The sequence below is a fragment of the Ahaetulla prasina genome, chromosome 6 (assembly GCF_028640845.1).
Source record: "Ahaetulla prasina isolate Xishuangbanna chromosome 6, ASM2864084v1, whole genome shotgun sequence".
NCBI lineage: Eukaryota > Metazoa > Chordata > Lepidosauria > Squamata > Colubridae > Ahaetulla > Ahaetulla prasina.
The window spans coordinates 82,818,725-82,833,640 of NC_080544.1; the positions used below are offsets into that span (position 1 = coordinate 82,818,725).

The 14,916-nt window shown below is 35.7% G+C and overlaps 1 protein-coding gene across 2 annotated transcripts in view; it reads left to right on the forward strand.

Moving 5' to 3' along the window:
• Positions 1 to 14,916, forward strand: part of TSC22D2 (TSC22 domain family member 2) — a 32,815-nt gene that overhangs the window by 8,506 nt on the left and 9,393 nt on the right. The window contains exon 2 of one of the 2 annotated variants that reach the window (XM_058187827.1): positions 9,619 to 9,690. The exons of the other annotated variant lie outside the window; for it this stretch is intronic. Coding sequence (XP_058043810.1) covers positions 9,619 to 9,690 — 72 coding nt within the window. The remainder of the gene's footprint in view (positions 1 to 9,618; positions 9,691 to 14,916) is intronic. 2 annotated transcript variants of the gene reach the window in all.

Consider the following 14,916-nt stretch of genomic DNA (forward strand, 5'->3'; position numbering starts at 1 on the left):
GAACCATTTGGACCTGTTTCCCATAGAAAACAACACTTGGAGCCACAAAACCTGGGTGGACGTGGCCAGCTCAATGTCACTCCCACCCACATGACCTGCTTGCGACACGCCTTTTGTGGTTTGGGGTGTTTTCTGCGGGAAATGGGTCTCCCCCCGCACTTTCATTTCTGTTTTTCTCTTTTTCGTCTCCCCCCTCTCTCTTTCTTTCTCTCTCTCCCCCTTTTCTGTCTCCCTCTCTTTTCTCTCTCTCATTCTCTTTCCAGCTCTCTCTCTCTCACTTCCTTCTCCCTTCTCTCATTTGTTTCTCTCTTTCCTCTCTCTCATTCTCTCCCTCCATCATTTTCTCATTTCTTATTTCTCCCCTTTTCTCTTTCATCTCTCTCTTTGCCCCCTCTCTTGGGTGTGTGTGTGCTCCCTCTTGAACCATTTCCAAAAACAGGTGAGGGGTTGGGTTTTTTGTTTTTGTTTTTTTGTTTTGCTGATGTTCTTCCTTTTTCTTTGGGTGCTTTTTACCATATGATTTAAATCAAGAGTCATTTCAGATTCCCAGATAAATGAAGTTCTTTCGTCCCCTGCTGAAGCTCCCTGTTGGTTGGCTGGCCTGCCCCTCACCTTCCCCTCCCAGTCACTCGCGTAGACTGCGACGGTAAGGGTGACAATGAGGATGTAGACTTACTCCGAACAAGAGGGAAGCACCGCTGTTGTCTCTCATCTCACGGAGGCTTCTTCCAGCACTTCTTAGTGCTGCACGCACCTCAGTCACTTGGGGAGACATGCGACTTGCTATCTGGCCCGGGCTGGCTGCAGCTAATGCTATGTGTTGTAAACAGCATCCCCTCCTCCTCCTGAAGTGAGGGGTGGGGCGAGCCAGCCAACAGGGAGCCACAGCAGGGGGACGAAAGAGCCGCAGGTTGCCAACACCTGAAGTAAACGCTTATCATCCAATTCAGTTCCTTATATTTATTCTATAACCAGACCGGCATAGTTTGGAGGTAAGTCATCATTTTAGTTGGAGAGCTTTTCCAGATGATACTTTATCTTCCAACAGAATAACAAGCTTTCATGATCTATTCCAGCAGAAAAGGATATCATACCCTATCTGTTTTATGTCACTAATTTATGATATGGGAAGCCTTTTATAAACTCTTGTACTAGTATCTCTCTTCAGGTCTGTACCTTTGAATTTTTTTAAAAATCAAAATTCATAGTGATAGATCAATCGATCGATAGATGGAGAGGGGAGGGAAGGGAAGGGGAGGGAGGGGCAGGCAATGTGGCAAACTTAATACTCCTACTTTCTATTTTCATCACAACAACTATCCTGTGAGGTAGGTTGGGCTTAGATAATGACTGTTCCAAAGTCTCCCAGTTTTCATGCCTAAGGGAGGCAGGCCTAAAGAAGGTCTAGAATTCAGCCTCTTGTTCATATCATGTTCCATATCACTTTTTTTTCCTAATAGGGCAAATATTAGGTTTAGCTCTAGTTTCTAAAAACAAAAAGAGATCTATATTCCAACTTTACCAGATCTCACAGGAAACTTCCATCATGTGTGAATTTCATATTTGCCAATCAGAGAAATAGAGAATTGAAACATATATTGCCAAGTCATCTAGAACTTCAGACTATATCCTTAAATTTTTTTGCCATGAAAGTTCTTACCAACATTTGAGATATAAGAACTTACAGAAGACTTTTCACATTATTTATCCTTTTAAAAGTTGATTGATATAATAAGGCGGCAACAACAATAAGCTAGTGTTTCTTAGTAGATTTTTAGAAAAGTGAAAAGAAACAAATGGCGTTGTAATTGATTTAGAAAGTAAATGCTTAATTCAGAACAGTAAAACCAACTCTTGAATATTTTTCTATTTAAGATGGTGCAAGAAAAATGCTTAAGTGTTATTTGATAAATATCAAATTTGAAAAGTAAACCATTCATGGGTTCCAATGGAACCCAAGTAAAATCACTTTTAATCCAAATAGAGAAGGCATATTGAAACAACATGCTACCTTTCTGTGAAAAATTAGCAATAGGCAGGCCAAGTTTTCTGAATGGAAAATATTTATAATGTTCCACTTAAACTACTATCATCCTTCATGTATGCAAGATTTCTTTTTATTGAAATTCAGGAAGTCTTTTTTGCTGTTACATGTAATGGATATTTACTTTTCAGTAAAATGTTTTCATATTCAGAGGGGAAGTCCCCTTTCCAAATTAAATGGACAACAATGAATATCTGGCATCTTGAATTATGATTTCAAAGAAATAAATATTTAGTCTGGTAAAGAATCTGCTTCTTTGATTACGGATTCCAGATTTGCAGGATGCTAGAAATGGAAAAAAATTACTATGGGACAGTCATTTTAGCTCAGATAACCTAGCTGCTGGAACTGTAGTTTTTGACAGCGAGAATATCCAATTTAGTTTCTATGTGTGTAGACTATTAGCTGCTCCATTAGAACAGAAAGTTGCTCAGAGCATACCATCATGGAAGTAGTGTACATTTTATACCCACCGCCCCCGATATTATCAGAACAGATGATAATACATATAGTTTGAGAACATCCCCTCAAGAAATTGTAAGACACCTTAAATAGTCTCATCATAGCCACACTAGAAGCACACTGGTTTGCTTCTTTAAATATCGAATTGTATCATCTATCACTATGATAATACACAGTATTCTGGTGATTTTATTATGCTTTTACCTTAATATTAAATTATATTTTATATTGTATATTGTATTGTCCACATACTTTATGAATATAGAAATACTGTATGTATTTAGGTACAGGTGTATACACACACACACACTTGGCATGATGGTCTAGTGTTGAAGACGCTTGCCTCCCACTCGGAAGGTTGAGAGTTTAATCATAGGTAGCGACAGATGTTTCTCAAGGTGCAAAGAGAAAATATCTGTGTGACATCTGGAAGGGCATCTGGCAAATAAATGCTCAGCTCCATCCAGTTGCCCTGAATCTACCCTGAATTAAGGGATTACAGGGTTGTAAAAGGGTGTGTGTGTATTGCTGATGCCTTATTTAAGCTTATATTTGTGTCTGTGTATAATGTGCTTTATTAATGTATATCAGTGATTGCATGACCTCTGTAATAGATGCCACACACTCAATAAATTAATAATAAATGATCTCCGATAATCTCTGAAACCACTAATAAGATAAAATTGGAAAAAGTATTTTAGAGAAAAAGTAGTAGATATAACAATATCTACTACAATTTACGGGACCACCTGCTGCCGACAGTTACCTCCCATTGTCCGATACGTCCAGTGCGTGCCCACAGGGAGGGTCTTCTTAAGGTGCCGTTGGCTAGTCAATGTCGGCTGGCGGCCCCCAGGGGAAGGGAGTTCTCGGGGGCCCCGGCTTTATGGAATGAGCTGCCGGTGGGACTCCGTCTCCTCCCTGATCTCCGGACCTTTAAGCGCGAGCTCAAGACTTTCTTTTTTCACCAAGCGGGGCTGGCCTGACTGATTTTAGTATGGGGGTTTTATTGGGTTTTAATAGGGTTTTTACCAAGGCTTTAGTTTTGATAAATTTTAGCTAATATTTTAAGTTACAGTGATTGAATCAGTTTTTTAAATTTGATAGTGTATTTTAAATTTGTTGGGATTTTTGTCGTTTTATTGGCTGTACACCGCCCTGAGAAGGGCGGTATAAAAATACGAATAAATAAATAAAATAAATAAATACTGAGTTACAATCTACTGTACACATTAGGTCCGTGATGGCGAACCTATGGCATGTGCGCCATAGGTGGCACATGGAGCCATATCTGTGGGCACACGAGTGTTGCCATAGCTCAGCTCCAGCACACATGTGCATGCCAGCCAGTTGATTTTTGGGCCTTCTGGGCCCACCAGAAGTCAGGAAACGGGCTGTTTCCAGCCTCCCGGGGGATGGGGTAGGCCGTTTTTGCCCTCCCCAGGCTCTAAGAAAGCCTCTGGAGCCAGGGGAGGGTGAAAAATGGGCCCACCATGCCATCACGCGCCAAAAGCGGAGGAGCACGGGGAGGCTGGGTGCATTGAATTATGGGTGTGGGTGCATGTGCGACCCCCTGCATTCCCCCCACTTTTGTCACGCGACAGCAAAAATGTTAGCCATCACTGCGTTAGATGAATTTGAAATGATATAAAATAAATAACTAAAGACAAAGTGCAATAATATTTTGTATTGCAAATGCATACTATAGTATATTATTGTGGCAGTTTCTGTTCAGTTACAGATTCACTGAAACCTACAGTCTAACTAGGTGCCAGTGCTATATGGGAGACCTAGCTAAGAAATCAATGCCACATAGCTGTAAAACTATTCTTATTAAGAGCCATGGTGGCGCAGTGGTAAGAATGCAGTATTGCAGGCTAACTTGCTGCTTATTTCCAGGAGTTCAATTCTGACCGGCTTAAGTCTAACTCAACCGTCCATCCTTCCAAAGTCACTAAAATGAGGACCCAGATTTTTGGAGGCAATATGCTGACTCTGTAAACCACTTACAGAGGGCTGTAAAACACTGTGAATCTGTATATAAGTCTAAGTGCTACTGCTATTAGAACTATAGTAACAGAATCTTGCAAGTCTGAATGTGTTTTTATCCTCAATTTTTTTGTGGGATTTAAGGAGGGCCCTATCTGAAGTGTTTTCTTAATTTGTTTGTTTGAAATTGGCTCAAGCTGCATTTGTTTGATTGTTGCCTTGGTAACATATCTTCCCACTATCCTTCAGGGCCATTCTCTCTGTCCTCTACATCATTTCTTTTGTCAGCCTCAGTCCTTGTCCCATATTTCCAGAGTCAGACCATGGGAATGAAATGTGGGTGTCCTGTTCGCTTCTCAGCCAGCGGTTCCCCCAGATCATTTAACAAATTCTGCTACTCATTTGCATCCTGAGGGGTGACTCCCCTTCCCTTCCTGTTGCAAGCCTGTTCTTCATCTTCCTGTTCTGGTAATTGTTCCCTCCCCTTTCCATTCTTACATCATGAATGTAGATACAACCGAAGTACTTTCCCTTTCCCCCACTTGTCAGTTCTATAGCCCCCTACAAGAAGTGAGACTTTGCCTATCCTAATTTGCCCCATTCTTCTAATGGAAGAATGTAATTCTTCCATTACAGTGTCATTGTAATTCATTTGAACAGGGTTTCCCTGGGCACTTGCAGTGGAATTGGCATAGCAGTTATGGAATATGCATATCTATTGCAGCCTCCTGCAATCTTTCTTACTTTGGATTTTAAATTAATGCCCTTGTATCAGAGTCCAAAATAGTCTCCACTTCATACTCTATCTATCAGTATCAGCAAAGCTGGAGTCATCCTAATATGCATAGGGTAGATGGTGCGCCTCTCATAATCAAAGACTGATGGAAAACAGAATCTTTATTGATTCTAACACATCAGTGGTCACAGGTTTAGCTGGAAAGGGACCAATTAATATCATGTTTCTTTGAAGATTAGGGAGACAGCAAAAAATCTGTAGAAAGCCACGCTGAACTAGCCACCTCTTACCTGCATTTCTGTGGTCTATGTGAATGCTGTCTTTGCCAGCTCTGGTTACTCCTTATAGTAAATTCAGTACGAAAGTGATCTTGGTACAGTCTTTGAGAAACTGTACTATGTTGCCAGCCATAAATAGTTCACATTTGAGTTGGGAAAGTCAGGAATCAGTCCTGGTCTCCTGTAGATTTTTTTGGCAAGTTCCCATGAAAATGCAGAAATACTGGTTGTGCTGCAGGCTGACAAATTCTGTCCAAATGTTGTGTTATCTGCAGCATGGCATTTTTAAATTGGTTATTTATAATGATGTTCTAACAATGATGCAGTGTAGTGCCTTGCTGAGAGTAGTGGTGTACCTTAAGAATTTTAGACTATCACCAGGAATACAGAGAACGACTGCCTCTCTAGAAAGAGTAAGAGACTTTCAAGATTGATCCCAGCCCAGTAGGGTAGACCAAACTAGGAAACCAATGCCATATACCAGTAGGTTTAAAAATACTTTTATTAGATTAGCCATAGTAATAGAATCTTGCAAATGTGAATGTGCTTCCCTTCCCCCTCACTTTTATCTTCATTTGAATTAGGAAATGGTCTCTCTGATGGGTTTTCTTATGTTCCGATTTCTTGGAATAGGCTCAAGCCATGCTTGCCTGGTCATTGCCTTGGTAATATATCTTCCACTGTCTTTCAGAGTCATTCTTTATGCCTTCTTTGGGAGGGGTGCGTAATGTTTGTAATTATATGCCATGTATTTTAAAAATAGTAACAAATTTACTGTATTTGATTAGATAGATAAAAGTTTATGTAAAGACACTTGCCTTTTTCACAAATAACCCTCTGGATAAGTAGCGATGGGGACAGAATCGTCCCAAATTGGGAAGATACCCCTTATTTGAGTGTAATAGATCTTTACAATGGTCCTTGGAGAGATTATGGGTAGTTGAGTCATCCATTCTGAGCAACTCCATGTTTCCTACATTGAAGATACATTTTGTGGGTTAAAAGAGTGAACAAAATTCCTAGAATAGAATAGAATAACAGTTGGAAGGGACCTTGGAGATCTTCTAGTCCAACCCCCTGCTTAGGCAGGAAACCCTATACCACTTCAGACAAATGGTTATCTAATCCCTTCTTAAAAATTTCCAGTGTTGAATAAACTTCCTTCTGTTCATAGTACTTGGACAATTTTTGTCAAAGAAAAAAATCTCCATATCCTTGAGACAAATTCCTTGTGTGTCCAATCACACTTGGCCAATAAAATTCTATTCTATTCTATTCTATTCTATTCTATTCTATTCTATTCAATACCATTTTACTGTGCTACTGGAATATTAACTTTATTTTCAAGTCTCCTGTATCTTTTGTCCATTAGCATCCTGTTCCTTGGTGCTTATCTTACTCAGTTGCAAGCTATTCTAGTTCAAAAAGTTAGCCACTTGAAATAGATTTTCTTCAGAATTGTAATTTTCTATTTTAAATAATTGTTGCTAAAATTATGGATTCATGAAACCTTATGTGGTAAAATAGTGAACAATACTGACGAATCTAAATGGCTTAAATCATAATTCCAAAGAACACATTTCAGTGCATATATTTTAGTCATGCTAAACTATAGATGATGTTCTATGCTTTTATATTTTTTTATTATTTAAGAATAAATGCATTCTAGGCCGATATTATTTAAATATTTGAATAAAATATTTCAATGGGTTAAACTAAACTTACCATTTCTTAGTTGAATACTCCAATTAAGCTGTTTTGGAAATTTAGAAAAAATAGATTTATACAATATTTTAAAATGTCTGCTCTTTCCCACAAAATATAATGTAAGAATACTACATAAATACAAAATGTTCCGATTCATTTCTTTTCAGAAAACCAGTGTCTTTGTAAGAAAATATGTACCATAATGTTACACAGTTTTTGTTAATTGTTTTAGTTTCGTACGTGTTTTACTATATTTACACAGTGAGGTTTTCTTCTTAAGAAGCTTAGTGTCTTGGTTAATTTTAGCAATGTGCAGCTAAGTTATTACAGTACTACAGGTCTCAATCATTCTATAATGCTCCTTTGAAGTAACCCTGATTTATTTTCTGTTTAATATTTTTATTTAATTTATCAAATTTAGTTTTCTCTTTATCTAATATTACCTAACCAAGATTTTATCAGAATCTGTTGATAAGGTTTAAGTTACAGATTTTACCTTCTCAAATAAATAATATTTATTGATTATGTAGAACAGACATATCCAGCCCACAGACTGCATGCAGCCCTGGACAGCCCCAGAAGATTGTAAAATTTTAGCATTATTGTGTGATTTATATACACAATATATACATTCACGCAATGCAGTTCAAGCAAGTCAAAAGGATACCTATAATGTAGAATAATAATAGACGAGAGAGAGAGAGGACACATTTTTAATCTGATCATTAAATACACACACGTTAACTAGACACTGCATCATTCTCTCTTTTTAAATCACCACTGCAATTGTCTAGGATAACTGTAGAAAGATGCTAATGATTCTGTTGCAAATTAGTGTTTCCTGAGAAAATACATATGTAGCCCTTGTTAATAAAAATGGTAACATTGTATTATATGACATAAATTGCATTTGACAGATTTATAATAGTTTCTATTTTGTATTCGGTTTGTATGGTAATTATCTTGAATTTTGTATGTCATAGTTCCTTAGGTATGGCTTGTTATTCAATTTTTATGTCAACATTCAAATATAATATGAAATTACAATTTAGTGTTACAAGAACAAGTCCCAGGAATCCCTCAGGTTCTTGTGTGCCTGTTTCCTTTCTGTATTACATGAACTGCATTTAGCATGCTATCAAGATGCTAAAGTATAATGATGGAAATAAATTAACTTTACAATTTATAGTCAGAAATTTTCTGTTTCCACAAAGGATGGCTATCGGTAGTGCCAATTTGACGATGATTCTAGAGGCTTGGGAATTGAAAATAGAGTTCTCAACATCTGATCAAAGGACAATTGTGCAAACTTGGGATTTAGCATGGCAATTTTTTGCAACGTAATATAATTTTAAACAGTAATTTAATATATTGGCCCATTGAAAATTTGGTTATGAAAAACAGTTCTTTGTGTAATTTTTCAGAAGTAAGGTAGGATATTTTTAAAGATAAGATTTCTATTTCTTCAGGCTGCAACTGAAAATATAGATTTCCCTTACGGGATAGTAAATGATTAAGAAAATAGTTCCTTGTCCTGTTTCCATTAAGTACAGATGATATGAGAATTACTGATAAAACATTTTTGCTATCTACTTGAAAATTGTTTCAGATTTTTGCCAAACCCATCATTCTGCAAGCTGAAATGCATAAAAAATTAATACCTAAATAGTTATAATTCTTGCCTTTCTAATACAGTGATGTCCTGTTTTTGTGATCAAAGCTCTGTGAAGGATGTATTGCCTTTCTTATGTTTAGGTAAAGGGAATTTATTCCTAATCCAGGTTCTATATTTAGAAGCATGGAATTCTTTTTCTGTGCTATCTCATTTTTGCTCACAGAACATCCTTTGTTTGAATAATCACAGTTTAGAACATCTTTTTTTTCTTAGACTTCCCTTTTTTTTAAGCCTGAGGTTGATAATTTGAGAAAATTATTTATTGGGAAATGTGTAGGTAGTTTTTCGTCCAGGTAATCACACATGAATAAATTGCGTGGCAAATATGAACTGTTCTGGTTAATGGGCATCAGGTTTTATATTTGGATTCCCATTCCTCTGTGTGTCTTTAAATTCATTGTTTAGAAGTTGTGGAAACTACCTTGTTCACGTATCTATAGCATGGTCTGTCTTTGGGACCCTTATTATCAGTACATAGTGATAACAGACAACCTTTCATTCAGAAGATAGTGCCATTTAAATATCAGGGCTAGGTGAATCATAAAAGCTATCATTGTATTCTGCTTGTAAGCATCTAGATGCATTTGATTGACACATTTTGAAAAGTTTCTCTTTTATCTATTATATATCTGCTAAGCTTTAAACCTAAATGTTTAAACCAGAGCACATAATTTTATTCAAAAATATTGTTCATTTTCAATATTGTTTCATTTCCTGGCTCTCATAGGAATCCTTCAACTACTTTCTACCAAGTGTTTCATTCGAACAAGTTACAGGAATCAAAGAACCTCTGGGATAGGTATGAATATTTGAGTATGGAAAGCATACGTGCTTAAGTATGCATGAAGAGCTTTGCACTGTGCAGGTTTCTCGTCATCAAGTAATATGTTCGTTTTAATATCTTCTTCCTTTTCCTTGTTTATTTGCCATGTAGGGGAATTAAAGTATCCCAAAATTTCTCAGTTACATAACTGTTGTCTTTTGGGCCATGTGGAATCTTGCTCCATTTCATATATCACAAGGTTTTTCTGGGAGAAGAGTATTTTTAAATTAGATGTTCATTGATACTAAAATGAGAACTTCTATCAGTTGTAGCTATCAACAGTTCAGACTTAATGTTTGAAAACTATCAGTAGTAAAAATGGCCTGACTAAAGTATTTTGAAAATAAATCAAAATCTTTTAAATTTCAGAGTTAAGAACAGTAAATATGGGATCTATATTGATTGGACAAAATAACATGTATATTAACAATTATAATATGTATCTACAAATTGAATCATGATAAATTAAAGCATTAAAAGAGAATTCAATTACATCCAGGCAATTGGCGAGAAACTGCAACAAATTCAACTTTGAAGATATCACTTGTCAAAGTTGTGTTACTAATTCAACAGCTGCAATTTGCTTTCTCACAATATTAGCAGATTCCAATATTAAAAGATTGGAATCTTGGCTTTTCAGGCTTATGGTGTTCTTGTCTGTTTTATATTTTCTACTGCTAATTGAACATTAAGCATCATTGTTTGTTTGCATTTGTGGTATTGAAGCAAAGAAAATTGAATGGCTTTTCTTAAAGCTTGCTCAATTCACATGCTTGCTGATTTCAACATTTTAAAGAACACATTTTAGGTTAAAACACAGTAATTAAAGTCACAATAATCTGAATAACTCATATTTAAAACAAATGCAAAAGAGCTTATAAAGCCATTGTTTTCAGTATTGAGATTGAGATCCTCAAGTACTCTTAATAGCTTATTTCCACATTTGGGGGTTTCAACATGCCATAAGATTAAGGAAAAAAATATAATTCTGTTGTTTTGTGTGTTGAGTCTCAGATTTACTAGCTCCATGAAGACAATAAGCACTATAGGGGTCAAAGAGGAATCTAGTAATATTCATCTCACTGATTCAGTTTTGCAAGAAAAATGAAATTTCCTAATATTGCTACCTATCAGTTCCACTCATTGCAAATTTGAACCAAGGTGGACATGGCTGATAGAAGCTTGATTCAATTTCTGGTATTCTACCACAAATAGAAAAAATATATTGTCAGTGTGTTTAAAGAAGTCAAATAATATAATACGAGATTGGAGGAAGAACATATAACCAAAGGTGGATACAAGGAAGAGACAAAAAATGTGGAGATAATATCAGAAAGATTAAAGCTTGAGATGTGCTGAGGTTACAAATGTCCAAAGAGTGAAAAAGAGCCTTCCTGAATATATTAGAAACAAAAAGAAAAGCAAATAGGATGTAAATTGTTGCGGGGAAGAAGGAATAATAATAGATGAGAATACAGAATACCATAATTATTTTCAGTGCTTTTTCTCTGAAAGGAAATAAAGCCCTGCTTGGCTACTATTGTGCCACTAATGCAAGGAGGAAGCTGCAATACAAGCTAGGCAAGATGAGAGTAAAGGAACACATCCACTTTAAATGAACCCAAATATCAAGGGCTAGATGAGTTACATCCTGGACTATTGAGGTGATTACATTAACTTTGAACTCCTAATGATTTAGCAAGAACTTAGAAGACTGGAAAAAAGCAAAGTAAAGAAAGAATAAAAGTTTTAGATATCCTTTCCAATTTCGTGATAATGTTGGAATAGAAGGAAGTGGTTGAAGACAGATTCATACTTATGCTCTGTAGCAGGTTGTTCTTTCAAAACTTGTGCAGAATTCATTTCAGCATTTCCTTCAGATCTTGTCTTGCTCTGCTGAGGCAACTTTAATATCTCAAATAGCTCTTTGAGAGCTATCAAGAACTCAGGAAAGCTTTGGATTTCATGGAGAAATTCATAGTGTTTTTGATAAATTTTCATGGGAGTTTTTTTCTCTTTCATATGGGAGATGGACATCATTTATATATTGCTATGTAAAGTATATGATATTTTTATTGCTATGCAATAAAATAAGAGACAGAAAAGATACAGATCAGGTTTCTTTAATCTGAAATTTGATAAATGTAGAAAACATTGATGTGTCAGTTAAAGGAGAGAAATTGATCATAGTTATTAAATGCTGATTTTTTCCCCAGACATTTCTTTTCATACTATTTTGTAATTTATGGCTTGAGTGCAAATGTTGCATATTGTGAACTGATAGGCTCCCTCAATCCATAAAGACACTTGTGGAGTGGAGAAAGAGCAACTTTTCCTTTCCCATAACTGGTACGGCCTCTGTGTCCCTTCAACTCTACAAACTCTACAGCAAACCCTTCAACTCTACTTTGGAAGGTTTAGGAATCTAACCACATGGAGTTTTAAGAGAAGAGTTTCAACCGAACAAGACTTTCTGAGGGAATGCAACTGAATCAATGACACTAGAAGCAAATCCTGAATCTAATTTATTGATTTTTGAATCTAACTACATTGACATTGTAGTGCAGTGGATGTATCCATAACTCAGAATTCTGTGATATTTTTATTTATCAAATTTATACACCACCTATCTCATCTAAGGGACACATTCTAGTGGGAGAGAAGTACCCTGAGGATGGGCTCCAGCACAAGTTCAAAAGCTGAGAAGACTAAAATTCTGGTCCTGGTGACCAACCCAGATTGGATCCTGACTCTGGTTGGTTTACATATAAAAACTATATAGCCATATAAAAGAGATAAAATAAAGTTAAAAAACAGGAGTAAAAACAAGTTTAAAAAGTTAAAAAGAGGAGGGAGTGTTCTCATGCCTGTCACTCTTTTTTTGGTATTTGTTTTCATTTTTCAACATACGTCTCTTGATCCCTATGCCAGTTGCCAAAGCCAGGTCTTGACGATCAGCAGAAGATCAGCAGAGTCAGAGCCCACCACAATTTTAGTGCCAAAATGTTTTATCTAAGTAACGTTGATTCACAAGTGTATATCCAGATGCTTCATATTAAAGCAATCCTAAGGAATACAAAATCTGCTTTTAATGTAACATAAACCTTTTTTTTTCTTTGAAATTCTGATTAGGAGTCAGTACTTACATAAACAGTTTAGTAGCATCCATGGACAAGAGGGAGATGTGAATAGAGTCAAATTAGGCTATATTGTCCTGTAGTGGAGGGGTTCTCAAAATTTTTAATACCATGATTCCCTAGCATAATAAATGAATTTGTGCACTGATCTGAAAATAATGATATTACCTAATATATTGGAGATGACCAGCTGGCAAAATCAGTTTCTGATCACATGACTCTAACTGCATATGATTTTGGCTGATCCCTATACTCCTGGGTTTATCCATCTCTAAAAATGCATTCCTGGACCGAGCTACGTATTTGAAGAAACCTTTCTATCTTAGATACAGTATTTTAAATTATTGTTTTAAGAATTAAACACCATGGCCAAGTTGAAGCTTCCTTTGGGAAGACACCATGTTTTTTTTCTTACCATTTGAACACTTGTTGCTAGGTACAGTAACCTCAGGAGCCTTTCACTACTTTAATTACTCAGAATAAGAGATTGTGGAATAGCTTTAAAAAGGACACACCGGGGAGCAATCACTGCTGCTTGGCCTAGTATATTTTTGCTGCTTAGCCTAGTATATTCTGACTTTGTGATAGATGCAAGAAAATGGGAAGTAAAGTCTGCCCATCAGTATTGACAATTCTGTTTGGTCACAGGTCTCTTCTTTGTGATCCATATTGTGTGTTGAAAATGCTGCTTCTAGAATTCTGAACCAATGGCCATTTCCAATCTCAGTACATCTGACATATTGGTTTGACTCAGCATTTCATTCAGTTTGTATTTGGAAATGAACTGTTCTGATTTGTACTTCCTGAACCACTTTAAATTCTGAACTCCAAATTAGAAAGTAGTATTTAACAAATGTTCTAGAATGTTTGTGTGCACCAGCATGTTCTGTTTCAGATGTGCTCACTTAATAATACAGATGTTTTATTGGCAGTAACAATTCTAAAAATAGGACTGTAAAATGTCCCTTTCAAAGAAAGTTTCTCATCAAGTTAATATCTTACGTCAATTTACCATGTTAAACCTTTACTATTTACCACTGATATAATCATTCAGACTCATAATTTTTTAAAAAACTTTTTTGTTCCTTTGCTTTCCCATCTCACTGAATAGTTAGATGATTATTAGCTAGTACTTAAGGGTGTATGAGTCAATAATAATTGAATTTAATATTTGGTTTAAAAGATTTGATGTTCAGTTTAATAAAATATTTAACTATAAAATTACTAAACTTTGTTAGCTACTTTAACTTTGGCAGAAAAAGTCTGACAGTGGTAGATATGGTTTGCAAAGTATCAGCCCAATATAGTCAAGCATTTCACCATAGCTATCTATAAAATACTTTCTCTGAATATTTTTAGAGTTAAAAACAGTGGGAATGAAAATGGAAAGTAGAGTAATTGATTTTTAATTCAATAGAAATATTTCTTCTTTCTTTCTGTGTCTCCATGCAATTTTTTCTAAACAAATTCTATCAGAAATGAGACACAGACAGAACAGTACTTCTTCAAAGATTGTTAAAAGGGCATATTATGAATGTGAGAAAAAACTCAACAGCAGACTACCTATATTGATGTCAAAAAGCTTTATCTACATATGGAAGAAAAGCTACAATGGAGAGCTCAGACTAAATCTCTTAGTCTTCAAAGTTACAAACTTCTTTGGATCTTAAACATCTGATTCAGTACATCAAAGATTCTATCCAAATAACATAATCATACATTAAATCACATTTGAATCTTTGCTATCATCTATCATCATCATCTATCATGTCTATGTAGAAGTAATGTGTTCAGTTGTCTATCTAATAGTGCTATTGGATGTAGTGTTTTGCCATTGGATTCTTAAGTATTCCAGTATTGAACTTAGATGGTTGTTTCAAAGAATCATGGAACAGTCCAGAAATATGATTGTTTCTATAGGTAGTTGAACAAAAACATTACATATTTATATAGGGAGAGGTAGATAAGCTTGTAAAATGAAAAAATGAAAAAAAACTCTGCTTCTCCAGCTTTAGATTACGTATCATTTCATTAAGCAATGATTGAAAGGTGAAACAAAGAAATA